Genomic DNA, 27,458 nt, shown 5'->3' on the forward strand with positions numbered 1-27,458 from the left:
AGCGTCGTTGCCCGCTCGATGTGAAGCGTCTAGCAATCGTAGACGATCTACTAATTCGTTGGGATCGTCCCAGTGCACGTAATCGATCTTATTATCGTTCAGTATCATAGCGCGAGGTAATCCCTTTCCGGATTTATTCTTTCTCTTTGGTGTAGATTCGATTGACATCAATGGCGCAATCACGTATTTATACTTGTATCCTTTGTTGCCCCGTAGTCGACTCTCCGCGGTGTAATTTTTTCTATGTACGTTTGTAGTCAACAATATGCTCTTGTACTTTTGCAAATCGTCCTCCTTATAGAGAAAATCATCGGGGAGTCTCTTAAAAATCAACTCGTAAAGACCGGGTGTGCCAGCGTATCGCACGCCGTCGATAATTATGTTATCATTGATGTCCATGTCAAACTTTTTATTACCAAGCATCATTCCATCCTTGTCGAGACGAACACCATACACGGTGTCTATAATTTTCTCTTTTCCACCACCGCTAAAGAAATCTCCAATGTACTTTTGACCGAGCGGGCCAAAATGCTCAGACAACGTTTTTCGACCTTCCAACGTTTGCATCTGATGTTGAACAGACGTTCCAAACGAATCGTCTGTGGTTTCGAAAACGTCCTCGAGAGCCTTGTTAGTTAATGTTGCAGGACCAATCATCGTACGCGGTGTTGACGTTATCGCTGGTGAATCCATTGCGTCGTACGCTTGTTCAAAACGTTGCTTTTTGCTCGATGTTGCTTTCGACAATTCGTAAGATGCACCATCGTCGCTCGCTCTTTTCTTAATTATTCTTTCTTCCTTGATTTCTTCTTTTCTTTTAATCGGCTGAGATTCCTCGACAATCTGTTTCAGAGGTGCGACGATGGGCTTGAAACGTCTCTCCATTGCAATTTCCTCCTCGATCCTGCCGGTTTTTAAAGCGCGATGTTTCTTGCGGATCGCATCGCTCGTTTTTTCAATCTCCCTCGCGAGTTGCTCACGCTTGCGTATATCTTTGTTATTTTCCGCCATGTTAACGTTCAACATTGACGTATCGATAATGACTAATCGTTTTGCGGTACCGCGAACTCGTTAAATCCTTTTCTGTAGCGTCCGTTACTAAGCGCGCTGTCCTTGTCTATCACTAGAAATCCGTACTTTTGTTGCCAACAAGCACGGCACAAAGCACAAAATTCGTCGTACGACATGTCGGTGTTTACGTGATCGTTGTAAACGTGTTTGAGGTTGGTACCATCCTGTTTAAACAGAATTAGGAGATTGGCGTTATCGCGTATCAGATGTTTAGGTATCCTCGCGTACGTTTGACAAAGATAAAAGCAGTCGACATTCGAGTGGCGGCCCATTGAAAAGTATTCTCTCACCGCATCCTGCTTATCGCACGCAACATCGTCGAAGACGAAGATTGAATTTGGAAGCGCCTCGCTCGGTGGAATAACGTCGCTATTATTGGAGAACGTAAAGTAGCCGATTTCATCGATCGATTTCAACAGATTTTCGAGATATTGATATTTAGGCTGCTGCAGCGACTTGGAATAAATATATACATTCTCGAAACGTACACCATGCGGACTCTCGAGCAGGCTTATCAGAACATTAGTCTTGCCGCACGAAGATGGTCCCGCAATTATTGCGCGGATGGTACTCGGCAGCATTTCACCATGTTTCCGCAACTGCGCGTTGTCCCCCGTCATTCGCAATTTCTCGTCACAGTTTGTGACGCGTATCGTCAGCGACTGCCGCACGAATTTCATGTTTCACACTAAACTCGCGTGACGCGTCGAGGACCTATTTATAGATGTGTGAAATCTTGAGTAGCTCAGTATCAAAAATGTTTCTCGCGCTGTCACATCCCAGCGATATTCTGGACCTAAGCGCTGAGCAGTTGCAATATATACCTAAAGTCGTACTGTTACGCGTGTACGGTAATTACATCGACCACGTTTGGGAACGGCTTCCGAAACATATACAGGTGGACCCGGTAGTTCAAACTTATCGTCGCTGCGACGAGCATTATAATCAACCTTGGCAGCGTACGCACATCGACGGCCCTGCACCGAGGATAAAAGATTGCAGCGAATGTCAGCGTCGAACAAAACCGGAAGTTTGCTGAATCGAGCGATAAACGCGCTTCCTTTCGAGTTACATATTCCCGGTTACCAGTTTTGCGGTCCGGGCACTCGGTTGAAGAAACGATTAGCCAGAGGCGACACGGGCGTAAATCCATTGGACGCAGCGTGCCGCGAACACGATATTGCGTATTCTAAGAGTAACGAACTCGTCGATAGACACGCTGCTGACGATATACTCGCAGCGTCAGCACGGAAACGCATTACCGCGAGAGACTCGACTTTGGGCGAGAGAGCCGCCGCTGCAGCCATCTGGGCAGCGATGAAGGCCAAGACCAAGATCGGCATGGGTATGAAAGCAAAGACGAGAAAGAGGAAAACGACGACGACGAAAAAAAAACGAGTACTTCCGTCGGCAAAACGAGGCGGCATGTTACCGATTCTACCAATGTTGGGCGTTCTAGGATCTTTGATCGGTGGAGCTGCAAATGTAGCGAAAGCGGTAAGCGCCCGCAAAGATGCGCGACGTCAACTTGAAGAACTGCAACGTCACAATCGCGCGATGGAACAAGGTCGCGGTTTATACTTAGCACCTTATAAATACGGACGAGGAATTTATCTCGGGCCGTATAAACGCGGACAGGGCGTATCAACTAAGAGGAAAAAAAAAACGTCGAAAAGACGATAAAAATGCCTGCGGGCGTGACCACCGACGTGCAATTGAACCAGCTGGCGAGACGTATGCGCATACCGTATTTTAGAGGTGTGTACATGCGTAATGCTTTACCGACGAGTGGTGTACGTCGAAACGAGAGCGGTATCATTAATTTGGACGATACCACGGGCCCTGGCACGCACTGGGTGGCTTACGCAAAGAGGGGCAACCGCGTTGTATATTTCGACAGCTTTGGCAATCTTCGACCGCCTCGAGAGTTGGTGCGATATTTCGGAAGCAATGTTACGATAGAGTACAATCAAACGTCCTATCAGACGTACAATCAAAATTTCTGCGGACAAATGTGCCTGAGATTTTTACAAACTGTTGACTTTTAAAAAGATCGATGAGGTGTCGAAGAGTCTCAGTATTCGTTGAACGCTTTTTCCATCATGTCGTTTACGCTAACGCTAAGCGGAAAGAGCAGCGTTCTCGCTGCAAATTACTCTCCGGCGATAGATTTGACCGATGCCGAATACGAACTCGGTTTAACGCTTTTTGAGACTTACAACACGATACCGAACGTGAACACCTCAAACAATAAATTTTATTTCGGCAAAGACGATGTGGAGATTACGATACCCGAGGGATCGTACGAGTTGCCGGCCATTAACGAATTTTTGAAACGTGCAATCTCGCAGAAACGTCCACGACGCAACGCGCCAGATGCCGGTGACACGCTAGTTGTCCGCGGCGATATCGGCGTGATCAATGATGACAGCGAGGAAGCGATAGTGATTCGAGCTAATCATAACACGATGAAATGTGAAATTAAATGCGCTTACAAAGTAAACTTTAACAAAGCCAACAGCATTGGATCGCTGCTGGGATTCTCGAAGCGTATACTGCAACCACGTAGATGGCACGAATCGGACATGTCAATTAATATTATGAACGTAAATATTATCCGCGTCGAATGTAGTATCACCGCAGGTGCATACAATAACGGTGCGCGTGTGCATACGATTCATGAATTTTCTCCGAGCGTGCCTTCAGGATATAAGCTCAGTGAAAGGCCTGCAACAGTCATTTACTTGCCAGTGATCATACGAAGCGTTACGGATCTTACCATACGCATTGTCGATCAAAACGGACGATTGCTGGATTTTCGAGGGGAGGAAATTACCGTCAGGTTGCACGTTCGAAAACGATAACGCGACACATGAGATGCTTGTGTTGAGTGGAGCTGAGCGAGCAAAGAGAGATAACGCATTCTTTACAAGACCGGTGACATCATCATCATCATCATCATCGATTGATAATCCGACTCGATCAACTGAGAAGCGAAAGAGGCTCAGTGTATCAAACGTTAAATTTTTACAATCACTGGGATTCGCGGTACGACAATCTTGATTAAAAAAAGAAAAAATGACTGATATTCTAAATATCGGAGACGAGCCAATCTTTGACGATCGAATTGTCAAGATTGAGACGCATGCTTATTCGCCGTATGCAAACACAACGTACGGGCACAGCGACGAGATAAGAATACCCATACAGCAACAGGATTTGTATACATTGCCGTACGAGAGCTTTCTATATGTCGAAGGGAGGCTGACAAAAAAGAAGAAACCTGAGGAGGTCAACGGTGACGTGGTTTTGGGAAATAATTGTGTTGCATTTATGTTTGACGAGATAAGATATGAACTCGACGGTGTCGAGATTGATCGTAATAGAAACGTGGGTATAACTAGCTCACTCAAAAACTATGTAACGCTGTCATCTGACAAAAGCGTGATTTTGCGAAATGCTGGCTGGGAAGAACAGTTGACTACCGCTGATGGCTACTTCAACTTTTGCATTCCGCTTTACGTGCTGTTGGGATTCTGCGAGGATTACCGTCGAGTAGTGATCAACGCTCGTCACGAATTGATCTTGATACGAGCGCGCAACGATAACAATTGCCTAAAGGGCAATTCAGCGGTAGAGCCTGTGATAGAATTGTTTAAGATTCAGTGGCGAATGCCGCACGTAATACTGAATGAAATAAATAAACTTTCGATGCTGCGCACATTGGAGAGCGGACGATACCTCAGCATGGCTTTTCGCTCGTGGGATCTATACGAGTATCCGCTTTTGCAACGTACGACCAAGCACTCGTGGGCTATCAAGACCGCTACTCAACTCGAGAAGCCGCGATATGTCATCTTTGCTCTGCAAACCGGTCGAAAAAACGTCATGTCCGAGGACACGAGCCGATTCGACCATTGCAATTTAATCAACGTGAAACTGTACTTGAACTCTGATAGTTATCCTTATGAAGATATGAATTTAGATATTAGTAAAAATAGATGGGCTATTCTGTACGACATGTATGCACGTTTCTGCAAAACTTATCTCGGATACGAGTATCTCGAGCCGAATCTCACAGTGACAAATTTTATACGTCACGGTCCTTTCGTAATAATAGATTGTAGTCGGCAAGTTGAATCAATCAAGAGCGCAACCGTTGACGTGCGATTGGAATTTGAGACAAAGGATAACGTACCAGAAAATACTAGTGCCTATTGCTTGATAATACACGATCGCGTGATTCAGTACAACCCGTTGACAAACATTGTGCGCAAAATCACTTAATTCCACGCATATATATTATACGATACATCGACGTAGACCACAGTCTTCGTTTCGATCGCGACATGTCCGTGCCGACGTTCGTGGATCTGCAAGGTTTCCCCCTTGGACGATTGAGAGGTTTCATCGTAAAAGAATTTGCTGCTCTTAGAGGGGGAAACGTTCTCGCGCATTATATCTTTGACAGCCCCCAGCCATGGGATTGGCTGATGAAATCCGAAAGATCTTGCGCCTCCTGGCTCACTGCCATGCATCATGGGCTAAGATGGGGCACCGACGGGGTGGTTCCGTACCGGAAAGCGAGACAAGTGATTACAACTGCAGTACTGGGTGCTGAAAATCCTGACGACAAGGAGATTGTATACGTCAAAGGACATGAGAAACGAGAATGGCTGGGAGAATTACTTCTGGACAATCGGCGAGAATACGCATACATCGAGAGCTTGGATGTGGATTATGAAGACGTGGATAATCTGAATAATCTAGATGATGCTAATACTTTTCAATGTGGGCAACACCGTACGAATAAACATTGTGCTTTACAAAATGTATTCAAACTTTACAATTGGTGGACACAATTGCAAAAATAAACATATGTAATATACGACATACATTTTTTTTTTCCCCTTCCATTACATCTACGTTTCTCCAACGTTTTTTTTCATGTTTCTCACGTTTAGTTTAACGTTTCTCATGTTTAGATTAACGTTTTTTTCATATTTCACGTTTCATGTACGCCATGTTTCATGTATGTCATGTTTTACGTTTCATGTACGTCATGTTTCATGTATGCCATATTTCACGTTTCATGTACGTCATGTTTCACGTTTCATGTACGTCATGTTTCATGTACGTCATGTTTCACGTTTCATGTACGTAACGTTTCACGTTTCATGTACGTAACGTTTCACGTTTCATGTTTCTCACGTTTAGTTTAACGTTTTTCATGTTTTTTCACGTTTAGTTTAACGTTTTTTCATGTTTTTTCACGTTTAGTTTAACGTTTTTTCATGTTCAGATTAACGTTCTTTTTCATGTTTCACGTTTCATGTACGTCATGTTTCATGTATGTCATGTTTCACGTTTCATGTACGTCATGTTTCATGTATGTCATGTTTCACGTTTCATGTACTTCACGTTTCATGTACATCATATTTCACGTTTCATGTACGTCATGTTTCATGTACGTCATGTTTCACGTTTCATGTATAACGTTGCCAGACCGCGAAAACGTGTCGTGACACGTTCGAGCGATAACGATGATGATGAAATTGTTTGATAGAGGGGAAAAGTATCCCCCACTCCTTTACAATTGCAGAAGCATAAACGTGTCGTGACATGTGAAAGTGATAATGACGACAATAATAAAATTGTTGAAAGAGGGGGAAGCCTCCCCTCTCCTTAAAAGTGTAGAAGCATTAATCTTCAAATAAGCATCATAATTTCTCGCAACATCAGTATTGCATCAGAGGTTCGAACGAACGAACGATTCGCAATGTACTTTGCCGAGGGAGGTAACACATTGTACAGTGGTGAAGTGAAGAAGGAATGCAATGGGTAAGTTTCGATATTCTAATAGCGTTTATGCAACATTGTGTGATAAACTTTTTGATTTTCTTTTACAGCATTTCGACGGAGCGTCGTACAGCGCGCTTATTGAGCAGACGTTACGCTTTGACAGCTACGAGTTACAAGTATTTGGAGATTGGAATTAACGTCGGTCCACCGAGTTACGTAGAGATCGCCATAGGAGATCATCAAGGACGAGAATTGATACTGTCTGTTGAAACGTGGAAAGGTCTCTACGAGCAACGATGGAATATTTCCAAATTAATTCGGAATGACTACAAGGACAATTTTATAAGCGTCGGACCCTTAACAATCAAAGTTAGTGTGATGAATGACGTTAGGCTCATACGTCTCGAATCTTCTAATGTGTATGTGACAGTGATTGAATCCACATTACATCGTATGTTCAGTTTGTACGAGTGTATCAACGTAATGTTCGAGCGCTTAGTTAGAATCGTTGATACAGTCGATATTAAGTACACACAATACTTAAACATCGCGTCCAATGTAATGAATCAAGAAAAAGCGATACGCGAGAGCAATATCTTCGATATGCGTCAACTCGTCGATTGTGAGCTGTTAGCTTTATTTTTTACTGCATAAACAATGTATTCACAACAGACAATAAATTGTTTATTAAATTAAAATTGTAAACTTTTTTTATTTTTTCCTCTTCCAAAAAATCCACAGTTATACATTAGTATCAATACCACGATATTTAGTTTTTGAAATATTTTAAAAAGGAATGTGCGAAGATACGAGAGTACAGTCAGGCTAAAAAAAACGTGTGTTTCAAATGCTCAGTCGTAGGCTAAAAAAGATGCGAGTATAAGAGAATAAAGTCAGGTAAAAAAGAACATGTGTTTCAAATACTCAATCGTAGGCTAAAAAGATGCGAGTATAAGAGAATAAAGTAAGGCTAAAAAAACATGTGTTTCAAATGCTCAATCGTAGGCTAAAAAGATGCTAGTATACGAGAGTAAAGTTAGGTCTTAGCGACGGAGAATGCTCTAGCTCTTCAGTCTCAGTCTAGCTCGCGCGACTGTAACAACGCAAAAAAAAATGGGTTACGGTCCAAATATTCCCGTGCAAATATCGATTCCGGAAATAGAATTAGGTTTAGTGGTGCCTGAACCGCGTCAACCTATAACTTTCCGGGAGTTGATAAGATATTTTCGCGAGCGGGGTGTTCACGAGCTGCATGCTCGTGTGCGTTACTTTAGGATAGAAAGACCAGCCGTTCACCATCGTGCTGCGGCCATAGACAATGATAGGCCTGATGGACCAATTTTCGATGGTGGTCGCGGGAATGGCCGCTTGTTGCCCTTCCCCGGTATGGACATGCAGCCTATACGCCGACCTCATCTCGATCGCTACAACGCGCTTCTACGTGGTCGCGGGGGTGGTCGCTTGGTCTCCCCTCGTATAGACCTGCCCGTACGCCCGCCTCGTCATCTACATGATGCTGCCGAAGCTGCTCCTCGTGGTCGGGGGGCAGCTTTATTAGATTTTATGCGACGTGAGAGGGCTCAAGGTCAGGCTGGACCTTCACGAGATCGGGCTTTGGATGAGGAGAAGGAGGAGCAGAAGTGGGAGGACAAGGAGGAGGAGGACAAGGAGGAGCAGGAAGAGGAGAAGGATGAGAGGGCTCAAGATCAGTTCGAACCTTCTCAAGATCGGACTCCGGACGAGGAGGAGGAGCAGGAGGAGGACAAGGAGGAGAACAAGGAGGAGCAGGAGGAGCAGAAGTGGGAGGACAAGGAGGAGGAGGACAAGGAGGAGCAGGAAGAGGAGAAGGATGAGAGGGCTCAAGATCAGTTCGAACCTTCTCAAGATCGGGCTCCGGACGAGGAGGAGGAGCAGGAGGAGGACAAGGAGGAGAACAAGGAGGAGCAGGAGGAGGAGAAGGACAAGGACAAGGAGAAGGAAAAACAATAGTGATAGTGGTGGTGGTGGTGGTGGTGGTGGTGCCAGCGGCGGCGGCGGATCGCCCCAGCGGACCCCGCGTTAGACAGCGCGCATCCCCTCCACGCACGCGGCGGATCGCCCCAGCGGACCCGCGTTAGACAGCGCGCATCCCCTCCGCGTACGCGGCGGCGGCGGCGGCGGCGGCGGCGGCGGCGGCGGCGGCGGCGGCGGCGGCGGCGGCGGCGGCGGCGGACCCCGCGGAAATAGCCGCGCACACCCCTTCGCCATCGTATCGCTTATCCCCCTCGTGATGACAGACATTTCCGATTTCAAAGAACAGTCATACCTCCTCGCGATGTGATTTATTATGTTTATGTAAACAGAGTGACAGGTACATGGTCCATGTTTACATTAAATGGTCAGTAGTTGCCTCCACGCGGCACATTTCAAAGGTGTCGGTCAAGAACATGATCCTCGAATCTTTATCACTCTGTTTACTTAAACATTGATTACGCAGAACCATTTCCGATTTCAAAGTACTGCCATACTCACCTCCTCGCGGTGTGATTTATTATGTTTATGTAAACAGAGTGACAAGTACATGGTCCATGTTTACATTAAATGGCCAGTTGCCTCCACGCGACACATTTCAAAGGTGTCAAATTTATTTAAACATCGGCCAAGAACATGGTTCTCAAATCGTTATCTCTGTTTATATAAACATTGATTACGCAGAACTACCGGTTAGGTTTACACGTGTGACCCCGTTTTAAGCCCCCCCTCCCCCTCCGCCGCCCGGTTTGGTCCACCCGCGGGACCTTATCGCCGGTTAGGTCCCCCCGCGCGATCCGAAATATTCCCCCCCTTCCCCGCACCCCCCTGAGATCCCCGAGTTTGAACCGGCTTATACATTCTACTCTTAACAACGAGTTAGTAAATCAATATAAACATTTTTAAAAATATTACTCAATATTTTATTTACTCATAAACAAAGTTTCAGAATATTGGCAATGTTATTTCTTTATAATTTCGTTGATATAAGTGGAAATGTACTGCTACACCATAAAAATACATGCAAAATTTAAAGTTGAATAACTCGTGAACCAGTTAGAGGATCGAATTCAAATTTTAAACATGTGTTCAGATAATAAATAGAAACAATTGTAACGATACGCCCCTCCACTGTCTGTGCGCCTCCGTTCCGTCCACCGAACAACGAACGCCGAGCGTAGCGGGGACCACGTGCACGCACGATCGAACTTCGCCGTGCGACCACGCGGCGACACGCGCGCCGTGGTCGCACGTGGCGTTCCATAACGCTCCCACTCCGGCTTCCACTCCGGCTCAGCCGACCGAGCGCGCGGATTGACTTGCCCAGCCGCGCGTTCGGATATATGAGCCGGCAGTGGGAACGCACAAGGCAGATCCGTCCGACTATCCGACCTGTCCACAGACCGAGCATTCTCGATTGCTTCCTTAAGACGAGCATTCTCGTCGCACTCCAACATCCTCGACGGGCATTCCCGTCGCTATCCCCGGCCGAGTATCCTCGACCAGTCGACTCAGATATCCTCGACGAGCATTCTCGTCATCATCACCGGCCGAGCATTCTCGACCAATCACCGTCGTCCTCGAATACCTTCACTGCCGCACCGACATATAACCCAAAATTCGTAACCTATTCATCGGCAGGGCATAAGCAACCTGTCGATCGAGCGCCCCACTTGCACGGAGCGCGCTCGGGCGAATTGCGGCGGCGACCGCGTCGGCAACGACCCGCACTTGCGCACGCGCTGACACCACCGCGTTAGCCACTCCCGCCGCACCCCGCGACTCCCCGACCGTACGGGCAAGCCGCCCGCATAGCTCACCGCGTAGTTTAGACTACATCTGTAAATAAGTAGTTAAGTTCTTTCGTTTGAATGTAAACCGCGTGAATCAGCCTTTAGTCTCCGAAGTCATTCCGCCGCGCAACTAGCAATCCGATGCCGGTGATTGGCTAGACGCCGACGAGTTCTCTTTAGTTTTGTTATCTCTTTATTTTCGTTCATTTTGTTAACTCTTTATAGCAATAATATAGCAATTCATTCTCTATCTTTTTCTACTTAAAACACTGGGTATAATCATTACGAACACCTGACCAACCGACGAGCCTTATCCAGTCCGATCCCGAAGTTCCCGCACCGCACCGAACCGACCGAAACAGCGTACCGTTACACAATTTATAAAATTTTCAAGGCATTGTCAATGTTAGACGTTACCGCCAGTACATCCTTAATAAAACATTATCTCTTTTAGTAAAGAGTTTAAAAAATGTGCGACAAAGGTAAAGAAAAGAAGAGGAATGAAGTAATGTAAGAAGGAAGAAAAAAAGGATGAAGAATTGAAGAAGTGTAAAATAGGAAATAAATAGAAAGTAGACAGGAATTAAAGTACGCGGAGAAAGTTAGGAATTTAAAATAGAAAGGATGAAAGAAATTAAGCGTGCAAATAAACACGAGTTTGAAGATGTTTTTAAATAATGGATAAATGTCACATGATATTTTGACATTTTGTGTTATAGGAATAAAAATTTTTTTAAAAACACATTATTTTTTTTAGTAAAGAGTTTAGGAATTTAGAATAGAAAAGATAAAAGAAATTAAGCGTGTAAAAAAACATGGGTTTGAAGATTTTTTAAAATAATGGTTAAATACCACATGATATTTTGACATTTTGTGTTCTAAGAATGAAAATATCTTTTCTTTGAACATTATCTCTTATCGTAAGTATTTTCAAAAATGTGCAATAAAGTAAAAAAAGAAGAGAAATTCATTAGTTTAAGAAGGAAGAAAAGGAGAAAAAGGAAAAAATTGAAAGAATATAAAATAGGAATAAAATAGAAAAGCGAAAGGAATTTAAGAAGGTGGAGAACGTAAATACTTTTAAATCCTGAATATCTCAGGTGATATTTTGTGTCGTAAAAATAAAAACTTCTCCAATAGAATATTATCTGTTAATAAAGTTTTTTAAAAATGTAAAGTAAAGATATAGAATAGAAGAGGAATAGAATAATATAAAAAGGAAGGATTAAAGAAGTGTAGAATAGAAATAAAATTAAATGGAGAAAAGAACTGAAGGTGTTGGAGAAAGTAAAGGTTTTTAAATAAAGGATAAATGGAGTTAAAACATCAATTGAACACCAGAGTAAAGGTCTTTTTTTAACATGGGCAAATATTACACGATATTATATTTTGTGTCATAAAAATAAAAATTTTTCTAATGGAATATTATGTATTTTTGTAATAAAGATTTTTAAAAATGAAGAATGATAAAGAAAATAAAGGAATAAAATAATATAAAATAGAAAGGAGGAAGGAAGAAGGATTGAAGGAGTGTAAAATGGAAACAAAATTGAAAGAAGAAAGGAATTGAAGATGTTGGAGAAGGTAAAGATTTTTAAATAAAGGATGAATAAAATTAAGACAGCAATTAAATACCAGTTTAATGGTTCTTTTTAATAATGGGCAAATATTACATGATATTTTGATGTTTTGTATCATGAGAATAAAAATTTCTGAAATAAAATTTTAACTTTTTTAGTAAACCTTTTCAAAATGTGAAATGACGATAAAGGAAAGAAGAGGAATAGAATAATATAAAATAGAAGGTAGGAAGAAGGTAGGATTGAAGGAGTGTAGAATGGAAATAAAATTTAATGGAGAAAGGAATTGAAGGTGTTGGAGAAGGTACAAGTTTTTAAATAAAGAATGAATACGTCAAGATATCAATTAAAAACTTTGAACTTTTAAAAAGTTTGAAGTTTTTTTTAATAATGTGCTAATATTACGTGATATTTTGATGTTATGTGTTATAAAAATAAAAATGCCTCTAATAAAATATTATATATTTTAGTAAAGTTTTTTAAAAATGATTTTTTTGAAATGAAGATATAGAAAAGAAGAAGAATATAATAATATAAAAAGAAAGGATCGAAGGAGTGTAGAACGGAAATGTAATTGAATGGAGACAGAAATTGAAGGTGTTGTAGAAAGTAAAGATTTTTGAATAGAATATTATAAAAAGGAAGGAAGAAAGATGGAAAGATCAAAGGAGTTTAAAATGGAAATAAAATTGAAAGGAGAAATGAATTGAAGGTGTTGGAGAAGGTAAAGATTTTTAAGTAAAAGATAAATAAAGTAAAAACACCAATTAAACACCAGGTTAAAAGTTTTTTTTAATAATGGGCGACTATTACGTGATATTTTGATATTTTGTGTCATGAAAATAAAAATTTCTCTAATAGATAATTATTTATTTTAGTAAAGTTTTTTAAAAATGTAAAATGAAGATATAGAAAAGAAGAGAAATAAAATAATAAAAAAGAGTAGAAAGGAAAGAGGAAAAATCAAAGGAGTGTAGAATGGAAGTAAAATTAAAAAGAGAAAGGAATTGAAGGTATTAAAGAAGGTAAAGATTTTTTAATAGAATATTATAAAAAGAAAGAAAGATAGGAGGAACGATCAAAGGAGTTGAGAATTGAAATAAAATTGAAAGGAGAAAGGTGTTGGAGAAAATAAAGATTTTTAAATAATATAATATAAAAAGGAAGGTAGGAAGGAAAGAAGAAGGATCGAAGAAGTGCAGAATGGAAATAAAATTCAAAAGAGAAAGTAATTAAAGGTGTTTGAAAAGGTAAAGATTTTTGAACAGAATAATAGAAAAAGGATGGAAGGATGGAGGAAATATCGAAGGAGTGCATAATGGAAATAAAATTGAAAAGAGAAAGTAATTGAACGTGTTTGAGAAGGTTAAGATTTTTAAATAAAGCATGAATAAAAATGAAGACATCAATTAAACACCAGTTTAAAGGTTCTCTTCTAATAATGTACTAATATTACATGCTATTTTGATATTTTGTGTCATAAAAATAAAAATTTCTCTAATATAATTTTATCTATGTTATCTGTTTCTTTTATTTCGATAGATTGTTTAATTTATTACGTGTATCCCGGATCCTGCAATATAGACTCTAATCTAACATGTATTACGTAGATTGTATTTTCAGTTATTATTTCCATACAGGGTGATTCAAAATAACCTATTGATCCTAAAGCTGGCATATTCGTAATCGAATTCTGAGACGATTTTTCCTTTTGCAAAAATTTGTCCGGAGCTTAGTTTTCAAGTTACAATAAGAATTAGTTAGCGTATGAGGGTCAGGTACAAATGGTAGACAGGGGCGGCGCGACTCACTGTTACACGCGGGTGTTTCCGTGGGGCACCTCCTGCGCTCAAATGACTGACAAAAGTACATGGACAGCACATTCCTATTTAAACTTTCTCTCTCTCTCTCTCTCTCTCTCTCTTTTTCTTTCTCTCTCTCCGTCACTTTAATTATGCTACATTTAACTTGTCAAATTTCGATCTGTCATCCGACCGTCAAATATCGGGATGACCGTGAAATCTTCAAGTAAGTTTACATTATTATAATAAATGTACGCCCGCAAATAATAAAATTTAATGCAAATTAGATTACTTAAATGTGCACTTGCAAGTTAAAAGTAGCACTTTTAAAACGCACAAAAAGGAAAGAAAGGAGAAAGAGAGAGAGAGAGAGAGAGTGAGAAAGAGTGAGAGAGATAGAGACGGGGGAGAAGGGGGCTTTAAACAAGTTTAAGCACGTTTACTCACGCACACGGCAATTAGCTTATTGTTTCCACGATGCGACAGTTCAATTTAAATTTGTCCTTTATCCAGATCTATCCCTCGAAGTTGTTTCATATTTTACCACATTTACACTATTTACTCTGCACTTGATCGATAAACGCGGAACTATGCGACGAACCAATCGATCAACTTTATTAATTACTACACTAATCACTACAATTATTCGATGCGTTAAAATTACTCGAAGAAACACGTATTTACATTACGATCACACAACACGTGTCGATTCACTCGACGATATAGCAGTCGACTGGATATTATTGGTTATGTTGTTATAAGAGTGTCGAACGATTAGTTAAAGCCATAAGTCAAAACGCGGCAATTTAAAATGAAAATATTGGTTAATACAATTTACATCAATACAATTTATTAGAAAAATGTTGCAAATGCACATTTATCATTATTTGTTAAAAATTGTATGATAGTGACTTTATCAAGATAATTAAATATTATTCATTCTAAATATTCAAGAAATAATTTTATCAAAATCAATTTTTTCTAAATACTTTTATTTCTTATTTTTGAATATTTGTGTAAACTGTGAAAATATTCCTCAAAATAAAATATTTGATTGCCCTGAAAAGGGCAGATTATCCGTTGCTGCAAGGAGATTTCAAGAATAATATCCTTGAAGTTTTTTTTATAATAAATATTCTAAATAATTATCTTGATAAAGTCACTTACAATTTTTAACAAGTAATAATAAACATGCATTTGCCACATTTTTCTAATAAATTGTATCGATGTAAATCGTATCAATCAATATTTTCATTTGAATTACCGCGTTTTGACTTATGGCTTTAACCAATCGTTCGACACTCTTATAACGACATAACCAATAACATTCAGTCGACTGCTTTATATCGTCGAGTGAACACGTGTTGTGTGATCGTAACGTAAATACGTGTTTCTTCGAGTAATTTTAACGCATTAAATGATTGTAGTGATTACAGTAATGATTAATACCCACATAGCACGTAATATTGCAGTGATATCACAGCAATATCACTTTTACATTGCAATATTACAAATGAAATATTGCAGAAATATCACGAAATATTACTGTGATATCACAGTAATATCAAAATGTCCGCGAAAACGCATCACTGTAATATTACTGTGATATTTCATAGTAATATTACTGTCATATTTCAAAATATTTCTGTGATGTTTATGTGATATTTAAATAATATTGCAAGAAATTAAATAAATAAATTATTTTACTTTATTTTATTTTTATTGTTATTCTTAATGTTATTTTCATATTGTTATATGTAATATATATTAGACATAGAAAAAAATAATTATATTTATTAAAACAATACAATAATGTAAACGAAATAAATGTTTAACTTACAAAAAAAATCTGTATCCTTTTTCATTTTTGTTAAAAAAGATTTAATTTGAATTATAATTTTAATTTATGTTCAAGATTAAATAACAATACAAAATATTATTTACATGTAAAAATATAAAATTTTATGTGGAACAGCGTTCCACACGTACCCCTTGAAAAAAAAGTTGATAAACTTGTTTCAATAAACTGATTACTGATCAGTAACTGATGATGTTTTATCAGTTAACTGACAAAATATAATCCGTTACTGATCAGAAATCAGTTCATTAAAACAAGTTTATCAACTTTTCTTTCAAGGGACGTCACATTGGGAAAAAAATTAGAACGAGTATTTGTTTCCAAATTACAACAAGCAACGATTTTCTTTAAAATCTCACTGAAGTGTGAGCTAGTGAGTCGTGGTGAGTCGGCTCGGTCGGCCGCAGTGGCGTCTAGATACGAGTATAACACCTGTGGCTGCACTTGACTCACGAGAAGGTCTCCAGCGGCGCTGCCACCTAGCGGTGGTGCCAGCACTCACTTGTTTGCGTGGAGTCTTATAGCGTTTTTCACTGGACGACACTGAGTGCGCACTGGAAACTCGCCGAGTTCAGGCGACACTGCCCGAGTGCACTGACAGTGCGAGTTTCTTGCACTCTCAGCTAAACACGTCCATTATTTTCCGTGCAGTTTTATGGCGCATTATATTCGATACCTTTTGAACATTAGCATCACAAAAATTTGTAATTTAATATGGAAGGATCGATTAGTTTGTGTATTTCTTTTAGAATAAATACTGAAATATTAACTTTAACCCTTGAGCCGCTTGAAACGGACTTATATAATAAATTAAAGAGTAAGTATATACTTATGATCTTGGTTTTTGAGGTTATTCAATGCACATGTTAGAAAAGAAATTGATAAATTTCTATAAAATTAATTAATAAAAATAATAATAAAATTAATAAAATAATAAAATTAATTGGTAAGTACCACAGACTCCATTAGATTAAAAATAATAATAATAATGTAATATAATAATAATAGTAATAGTAAAAGTAGTAATAGTAATAATAGTAATAATAATAATATAATTAATAATACAATTATTAATAATATAATTATTTGTATTAGAGAATAAAACGTAGGAAATACGAATCAAACGCAGTAGTTGGTGCGTCAATATAATAATACATATATTTCGCTATTAATACATAAACGTGAATACAAATAACGGACGCGTTTCAACTTTCCTTGAAGTCATTCTCAACGATAATTTTCAATTAACAAAATCATATATGCTAATTGTTAATTTAAAATTATCGTTGAGAATGACTTCAAAGAAAGTCGAAACGCGTCCGTTATTTGTATTCACATTTATGTACTGATAGCGAAATATATTTACTATTTATATTATTGACGCACCAACTACCGCATTTGACTCGCATTTCCTACGTTTTATTCTCTAATTTTAATACTACCAAGTCTATCTTAAATATTTTGATAATTATTTGTATTATTGATACTATATATTTATACAATATATATTATTGCTTCACGTGTAATACAATATAATCTGCAGAAACAATGAAAACAGATGTATTTACATCTTTATCCGTTAAGTTATGCACCACCTGAACAAAATTTTTGATTTTCGGAATTTTCCGTGGATTTTTTAATACTTCTTCTTCATCACTGCTAGATGATGATGAAGAAAGCAAATCTAGTAATGCAATTGCTAATCGTGCGTCCCGCGCAGCCATGTTGCACTGAACTGGCACCGTCTCTGGGAGCTCGTGCCGAAATCTTGCACGAAAGGGCAAAAATTCGGCACTAGCCTTCCCAGTGAAACAGCGAGCACCGGTTTCATGCGCACCGAAACGTTCAGTGAAACACGTTGCCCGTAGCGAGTGCGCACTCAGTGCGCACCAGTTCTCCCAGTGAAAAACGCTATTATACACACGGCGGGACCGCATAGCGGCTGTGCACGCGCTCACTTGTTTCGTCGTATGTTGTGACGGTCGGTGACCGAGCCGCAACATTATGTACATACATATAATTAATGAACATTATAAAATACCTAATTAATGATAGAATATATATATAATCATATTTTTTAATAGAGTTGAAAAAAAAATGAAATCTAAAGAAAAATTTGTTGGAAATTTAATATTTTAAAAAACTTGAAAAACCTTTTACTGTGGTGTTTAATAGTCTAATCAATATTAATGAATAAACTATTTCACAAAATAATGTACCGAGCAGTAAATATTAAACGACGTAAAAATGTATATTTTTTTCAAAAACTTCTAAATATACTTTAAAATATTTATTGCCAAGTGAATGTTAAATGTGTATTAACAAAACTTTTTGTAAACATTTTTTTTTAAATACCTTATGATAAAAATTTTTAAAAATTAAAATCGATTTTTGTGCTCCTGTAAAAATTATAAATGGTAATAAGACAAATACAAAGGTTTTTCTGTAATTTTTTAATAAAATCATTATTGATCGAGTTGTAAAGCAATAATTAAATTGATAGATTACAGAAGAGCGTACATTATAGTTTATACATATATACAGTTTAAGGGATAAACTAAGTAAATATCTAAACTAATAATAAAGTTAATTAACATTTTTTCTTAACTTTCACTTTTATTCCACGAAAGGGCAAAGACATAATTATTTTATTTGTAAGTTGATTTCTTCTATAGGACACCGAAATTACCAAGAATATTAAGGATATTAAAAATATCGAAATTAATCAAAGAGATAGTGACGTTGCATTAATAAGACATAATAAAAACGTCATTTGACATTACCTTGTTCTTTGGAATTAAATATTGCAACAATATATTGCAATGATATCATTGGAATATTTTAATGTTATTATCACTGTGTAATATCACAGTAATATTTCTGTGATATTTCTGTGATATCAGTGGAATATTTCAATGTCATTATCACTGTGTAATATCACAGTAATATTTCTGTGATATTTTACAGTAATATGTAATATTTCTGTGATATTGCAATGATTCTGTGATATCACAGAAATATTACGTGCTATGTGGGTAGTAATTAATAAAGTCGATCGATCGGTTCGTCACGTAGTTCCGCGTTTATCAATCAAATGAAGAGTAAATAGTGTAAATGTGGTGAAATATGAAACAACTTCGAGGGACAGATCTGGATAAAGGACAAATTTAAATTAAACTGTCGCATCGTGGAAACAATAAACTGATCACCATGTGCGTAAGTAAACGTGCTTAAACTTGTTCAAAGGCTCCCCCCCGTCTCTCTCTCTCTCCTTTCTATCCCTTTTGTGCGTTTTAAAAGTTCTACTTTTAACTTGCAAGTGCACATTTAAGTAATCTAATTTGCATTAAATTTTATTATTTGCGGGCGTACATTTATTATAATAATGTAAACTTACTTGAAGATTTCACGGTCATCCCGATATTTGACGGTCGGATGACAGATCGAAATTTGACAAGTTAAATGTAGCATAATTAAAGTGACGGAGAGAGAGAAAGAAAGAGAGAGAAAGTTTAAATAGGAATGTGCTCTCCATGTACTTTTGTCAGTCATTTGAGCGCAGGAGGTGCCCCACGGAAACACCCGCGTGTAACAGTGAGTCGCGCCGCCCCTGTCTACCACTTGTACCTGACCCGTAATACGCTAATTCTTATTGTAACTTGAAAACTAAGCTCCGGACAAATGTTTGCAAAAGGAAAAATCGTCTCAGAATTTGATTACGAATATGCCAGTTTCGGGACTAATAGGTTATTTTGAATCACCCTGTATAGTCAAGTTAGTCATTTATTTTAAACTATTTATGCCTGTTTATATGAACACAAAAATCTCTTTAAAATTTCTGTAGTAATTATCTTCTTAAATATTTATTGATACAATTAATATTTAATATTTTAAAATATTAAAATTATTAAAAAAGTTTGTAAATAATAAGGTGCAAGCACACAAGTGTATTAATAAAATTCTAGCTTAATGAGTTCCAAAAACACAAAGATATAAATGGCAAATTTATAAAATCTAATTGAAGAGAAGTTCACCTCTTTAAAGACATTAAATATTTTATCTGTATCTTAGAAAAAATTAATATGCTATTTTAACTTGCTTAAATTAATTAAAATTTTATAAATTTGTAATTTTTGTACAACACTCAATATATGTAAAATAAAATAATCTTTGAATACCTATATTATAATTAAAAGTAAAGATTTGTAAATAAAATAATAAATAAAAAACAAAAAAAATTAAAAATACAATTGAACCTGAGTTTCAGGATTTTTTTAGTAATAAATGAATATCATATCACATGTTATGAAGTTTTGTGTTATAGAAATAAAAATTTCTTTAATCGAACATTATCTCTTTTAGTAAAGATTTTAAAATATGTGCAATAAGGGTAAGAGAAACGGAGAGACATGAAATAATGTAAGAAGAAAGGAGAAAGAATTGTGAGAGTGTAAAATAAATAAAAAATATAAAGCAGAAAGGAATCAAAGAAGGTGGAGAAGGTAAAGTTTGAAATAAAGTACAAAAGAAATTATGAATGTAATTGTACACGAATTTGAAGGTTTCTTTAATAATGAATGCATATTATGGTATATTGACATTTTGTTTTAAAAATTACTGTTTCATCAACCGAACATTATCTGTTTTAATAAAAATTTTAAAATTGTGTGAAATAATGTAAGGAAGAAGAAAGAAGAATTGTGAGAGTGTAAAATAGGAAAAAAGTAGAAAGTAGAAAGGATTTATGGAAGGCTGAGAATGTAAAGATTTTTAAATAAAAGACAAAAGAAATTAAGAATGCAATTGAACACGAGTTTGAAGATTTTTTTAATGATCACGTATATCTCAGAAAATGAAATTTCAGAGGTGAACTTTTTATTATGATATCTCCATTCGTAGAATACGGACAGAAAAAATAAAAACATTTTCATTATAAAACTTTACCCATCGTTTGAATATTTAGAACTTGATCGATTCGAAAGTTATTGAAATATAATAATCTCGTGTGCTTGGAAGTTGATGAGTGTATAATATTTGTTTTTAATACAAAAATGCAATCGTATCACGTACAAAGTATAAATATTATTGTATATTAAATAATTATAAAATAAAATAAAATAAAATAAATAATTATAACATGTTTAAATTTTGTTTTTTGTAGGTTTTGGTTATATAAACAATATAAAAAAGTTATACATACGGGTATCTATTACAAGAATGAGATATTAACCTATACTATTATGATAATTTTATAGACATTTACCCTATTAAAAAACAATATCTTTTAAATGCTTTTTAAATATTTAAGAAACGTTATATAATAATAAATAAAAAATAAATATTTAAAAAGCATTTAAAAACATTGTTTACTGATAGGGTAATAATAAATCAAATCATATTCTATTTTTATTTATTCATAATCATCAAGAACATGATCTGTTATTTGTCATCGTAAACTCTATTATTCTTAATCATAAATGTATAATTTTTGAAATTCGTATTATTTATATTTAGTTATATGTAAACATGAAATTAAATAAATGACGCGCGCGTAGCGCGCGCTTGTGTTGTTCTAGTTCTATCTGAAAAAATCCATGTTAAATCGATAGTCGCATATCTCGAAGTTTATTGTTGACGCTTTTCCGTAATGCTGATTGGTTCTCCCGCTGTACTTACTTTATGTGCTACTGTCATTGCGTAAATTTTGACAATTATGTATCAAGAGTTAATGTGTGTACCGAGTAAAGTAATTTGTAAATTATAAAAAGTGTATATCGCGCGCGTAGCGCGCGCCTGTCTTGCTAGTATTATAAAAATATTCATGAAGTATTGAGATTTGAAGTAATAAACATTTTTAAATTATCAAATTATTAATAATAAATGGCATTACATTTAATATTCTTTTCTTTTAATGGTATGAAATTTTACATACTCATCTATTTTGTACGTAAACGTCATTTTATTTTAAGAAAAGTACATATTTGCATTAATATTTCAGAAATATTACTAATATTTTGAGATCGTAGGTAGAAGAGGATCTTCGTATTAAATGCTATCTGGCTCCTTGTACGTTTAATCCCTCAAGTTAAATGTGTTTGATTACAATTATTACGTTCCTTTTTACAGGCTGCACCGTTAATAATAGTATAGTAATATTGTGTGATACATAGAATATTGCTTGGTCACCGGGTCGACTGTAGCAGCGGAGTCGGCCGTCGGTCGCCGGGTTGACCGTTGCAGCGTGGAAGTTTAGATGGCAAATTAACGAGACCAATGTGGTACCACGCAGGTGTCATACGCCTGTGAGTTTAAACCTCCTGTGTGCTTTGTGTAGAGCAACGTTAATGCTCCACGTGTCGTTACAGAGCGTGAGGAGTTGCGGTGTGACGTGCACTCTCGGAGTGCGTTTGTTGTGACAGAACCATATAGGTCTCGTAAAATCGTGATGTCTCTTTTAACATAACGTGGAACAGCGTGGAAAAACGATAGATCGTCTTGAAGTTACGATAATCAGCGTTATCTTTCTAGATCTTGCTGGAGCGTGAGCTGTTCAAACGTCCACGGCGATGCCTATTTATAGCTTAAGTGGACGCACTCCAAAGAAAAGGCCCCACGGCGCGGCCATTTAGCGACGGCGCTTGTATCTACCTGTTTGCGTGGGGTCTTACTCCCTCGGCGAGCCAGCAGCGGCGGCGCGCGCGCTTGCTGTGACGGTCCAAGCACTGGCCGTCACAAATATAATATAATCTTAACTTAAATGATTTAATATCATATTTTATTAATTAGAATATTACTTAACATTAAATAATATTGCCTACATACGCATAAAAATACATTTTTCTATGCTGTTAAAATATTTTATTTTAATAAGAATGACGGAGGACATTTGGGAGTATATGTAGGCAATATTATTTAATGTTTAGTAATATAATATAATATAATATTAAATCAAGGGAAAAGAAACAAAGCAGAGAACTATCGGGGACGCTAATGGATACGGCATATAAGTTATATGCTATGATACTGGAAGAGAAGCTCAAGAAAGAAATGGATAGGCTGTATATTCTATCAGAAACGCAGGTGGGGTTCAGAAAAAAAAGAAGTGGAACAGACAACATATACATAATAAAGATCGCAACGGTAAAAGCACTTAAAGAGAAAGGAGGTAAATTGTATGTATTCTTTGCAGACCTGAAGGCAGCATTCGATAAGGTGGACATGAGGAAGCTCCGGATAAGACTTAGGGAAGTAGGGATAAACGAAAGACTAATGACCAAGATACAGGAACTATACGGAAAAACGGCATGCAGATATTGATGTCGCTTCTCTCTTTATGTAGGACTCTAACCGCTAGTAAATAACAATTTGCGTGTCTAGCAACCTCGATCGCGAGTTTGGATTTGGCAAAGGGCCGAATAAATTCGATTGCATTCACCCAGATAGCAGTTTCCCGCATGTTGCTATCAATTTGATAAAAATGCATTGCTAAGTTGTCATCTTTTTTGAGAAAAACGACTTCCGATTCTGTTTAAGATATTGCCAGTAATACATGCTGCGTATGCGATTTTATAACAAGTTACTGGAAATTTTACATTAATAAATTTTGTACCCTATTGCTCTTCAGTTGCTTGGAAAACAGTTTCCTTCCTGTTGCCTTTAGGTTGCCCTGTACGAAGGAATTAGTATCTTTATTATAGTAACGCGATTGCAACCAAAGGAAAATTTATAGTAGCAAATATTTCTTTTTATGTGCCAGGAATGCATTGCTATCTGGGTATGAATTTATAACTCGTTAACTATTTGCGAGAATTGCAAAATAGTACGTAACTTTTTGGTTCATTCTTTTTATATGCAAGAGTTGGGTACAGTTCCGAAAAGGTGAACCCTCCGATTTGGTTACCAATTGGTATACTACTGTATTTTGGTTCACTGATTACGAATAAGATAATAAAAACCACTGAAAGGTCATTTTCAATGTCAAAACTGAAAAAACAATTGAAGTCTAGACGATAATGTGGTAAGAACGCAACAATTTCATAACAAAACAAAATTAAGAACAGTTCTTTATCGATATTTAGTATCGACTTGTAACAATATTTGGTATGTACAAAAGTTTTATATTTTGTATCTTTGAAATAAGTATAGTTCCAATTCGGGATAACATGAAGAAACAACATTATACTTTTAGAAATGAATTAGTTAATACAGATAAAATTTTGTTTAAAAATTTGTGTATATGTACTTTTTAAATCTGAATGAGTAGAATCTTTCGATTTGCATGTATAAACAGGGTGTCTGATAATTAATGATAAAACTCTTGGGATAAAGTTCCGAAAAGGTGAACCGTCCGATTTGGTTGCAAATTGATATACTACTGTATTTTAATGCGCTGATTACGAATATGATAATATAATAAAAATTACAGACAAAATCATTTTCAAGGTAAAAAATTAAAAAAACGTTAAAAATATCGGTTTTTTAATATTATATTAATACATATTAATTTAGCAACAAAATGTTTCAAATAAACGTTATAGTTCTTAAAATAATAACATTATTGATGTCTCATACATTTTTTGCATAGAACCAATAGTTTTCGAAAAAACAAAGATAATGTGAAAGATACTCTCCCGTCGTAGACCTCGTTTTATACCGTAATTAAGAATGGGGATCAAAAAATGTCGCTTGGCGTAAAAAGTAAATGCATGGAATGAAGTTTATCCCATGGGGGGGGGAACTGCTTTGGGAGCAAAACGAGGTCTACAGATGTACTGTTTCATATGGGTTTGCGACTTTTCACGCAAAGCGAGGTTCATCCCACACCTTCCCTTTCTTACGGAACAAAACGAGGTTTATAATTATACCGTTCAATATGAATTGCTTTCTACACTTTCTCTTATGTGCATTGATAAGTTAAAATTAAGTTAGGAGAAGAGTCTCTTTCATATTATCTCATTTTTCTCAAAAACTATTAGTTCTATGCAAAAAATCTAAATTACATCAATGAAGTATTATTTCAAAAGCTATTACTTTTATTTGAAACATTTTTTTTGCTAAATTAATATTTACCAAAATAATATTAAAAAATTGTTTTAAAGTTTTTTAAATTTTTTACCTCGAAGATAATCTTGTCAGTGATTTTTATTATCATATTCGTAATCAGCGCACCAAAATACAGTAGTATACCAATTTACAACTAAATCGGAGGGTTAGCCTTTTCGGAACTTTATCCCAAGAGTTTTATCATTAATTATCAAACACTCTGTTTATACATGCAAATCGATAAGACTCTACTTATTCAGAATTTGAAGAGTACATATACACAAATTTTCAAAGTTTTATTTTGTATTAACTAACTTATTTTTAAAAATATAGTGTTGTTCCTTCATGTTATCCCGAGTTGGAACTATACTTATTTCAAAGATACAAAATATAAAACTTTCATACACATCAAATATTGTTACAAGTCGATACTAGACATCGATAAATAACTGTTCTTAGTTTTGTTTTGTTATGAAATTGTTGCGTTCCTACTACGTTATCGTCTAGACTTTAATTGTGGAAAACTATTTATAATTTTGTGCAATCAACAAAGAGATTACATGTGAAAAAGAGATTTTATGTGAAAAATATTGATTGATATAAAACAATGACAATCACTTATAGTTAATATATGTGTACAGAATCATAGATGACGATTGTGGGATATTATTTTTTATCATTTATGTTGTATGTCTTTAGTCTTTTTTGTTCCTAGGGATATTGATAGATTGCTACTATAGATGACTGAAGGATGTGTGACAGGAGGCAGCACTAAGAATTACGTGTTTTATTTTTCCCCACTTGACAACGCAGAATGTTACTTGGTTGCCCCGTATGGAGTAGGAGAATAGGAGACCGAACTCGATAGCGCGTGCGAAGCAAAAGTGTTCCTGATTTATGTACTTTATTGGGAGGAAGTACGCTAAACGGAATAACTTCTTACCGATGGTCGCCGTCTTTAAAAGCCTCTCACACATGCAAAATGTGATGAATTCACGATCACGCATACATCGCATACACGAGATCATATACGAGATGCCAGTTGTTACTCCAATTTTGAAAGAAAATGTTGGAAAATATCATTTTTATTGCAACATTTTTAACAACAAAGTAATATTAATTGAAAACTAATCGTAAATTGTGTACATCGTGTTACAAGCTGAGTCCAATAATCGGAAATGAACAATAGAAGTTGCGTCAAACAAGCGACAGAGAGGTAATATTATGAAAAAGTACATAATAATTATGAAATAGTATATTTGATTAGTAATTAATACGAAAACTTACATTTTAGGGATATAATGGAAAGAAATTTCACGGAAATATATCATGCATCAGATGAAATTAAATTTAAATATTTGCAACATAACTTGAATTTAATGGAGCTGCCTTTTTTGGATTGGGGATTTTTGACTGGAAACGACAAATTCTTTGGTTTTACGAAAGTTGAAAGTGATTTTAGCATAAGAAAAAGAATTGCTGTCTTTCCAAATTTACATATTAATATTTATATCGATGATGAGATTATGCCCTTTTCAAGATATATTAAAGTATCGAGTATTAATAATTTAAATGAAATTTTGAAAACATTAGATACTGTTTAATTTATACTCTTTTTAACTGTACATATATTTATGGTATATATATTTATACTCCTTGTAATTGTATATATATTTTAAGGATGAAATAAGTGTGCATCCAAGGAAATTAAGGAAATTAAGAATTTTACATCGACAATTAAATTTGACAAGTGAAATGGAATCTACCGAGTCATTAAAAAAAATCAATAATTAATTTCGATTTTTGAAGATTATTTGTTTATTTACTCTGATATCAAATAGTTTAATATAAGGTCTGAGATTTATATTTCAATTTGTATCGAAGTAACTTTAAGTCTTTATAATTACTTAATGCTGCACGATAAAAGTTTATTTGATATATCTGTTCAACCTTTTTTAAATAATTGTACATTTTTAAATAATTATACATTATAAAAGAATATAAACTTAATGGTTCATTAAATATCCGTTTCTATGTTCATTTCCTTTTTATTTATCACCATCATATACATTAACCCATACAGCACAGAAAATTCCAGCAATATTGCAGCAACGTTGCAATGTTGCAGATTGCAATATTACGGAGACATTGCAGAAACATAAATTAACAATATGCTTGCAGCATCGCATGGCATATGCCAGTAATATTCCAGAAACATTTCAATATCATAATTTTTTAATGAAGTAGTGGCAATAAAGAACCAAAGCAGAATATTCGCGTATAATAATATATTAATTTAACTTATCTATAATTATTCATCCGCATTTAGCAATCTAAGGTCGGACGTTACTAAATTTTCCGCTGAATCTCTACATTTCCTAACAGAACGACCGTCCATATATTGACTGTAAGTCGACTCATTCAAGTCAGGCTTTCAAAATTAACTGCAAATCGACTTTGCACAGATGTCTACAGACATCCTTTAAATGTTGACTCTAAA

At 36.1% G+C, this 27,458-nt stretch overlaps 2 protein-coding genes across 4 annotated transcripts in view; one reads left to right on the plus strand and one right to left on the minus strand.

Moving 5' to 3' along the window:
• LOC105194123 (lachesin) overlaps positions 1-27,458 on the minus strand; it is a 463,227-nt gene that overhangs the window by 218,817 nt on the left and 216,952 nt on the right. The gene's annotated exons all lie outside the window — the stretch shown is intronic.
• On the plus strand, positions 6,699-7,571 carry LOC113006323. The gene is made up of 2 exons (XM_039453582.1): positions 6,699-6,912; positions 6,981-7,571. Exons 1-2 carry the CDS (start codon positions 6,851-6,853, stop codon positions 7,525-7,527), a joined length of 609 nt encoding a protein of 202 aa, XP_039309516.1. The 5' UTR covers positions 6,699-6,850; the 3' UTR covers positions 7,528-7,571.

The sequence above is a fragment of the Solenopsis invicta genome, chromosome 9, assembly GCF_016802725.1.
Source record: "Solenopsis invicta isolate M01_SB chromosome 9, UNIL_Sinv_3.0, whole genome shotgun sequence".
Taxonomy (NCBI): domain Eukaryota; kingdom Metazoa; phylum Arthropoda; class Insecta; order Hymenoptera; family Formicidae; genus Solenopsis; species Solenopsis invicta.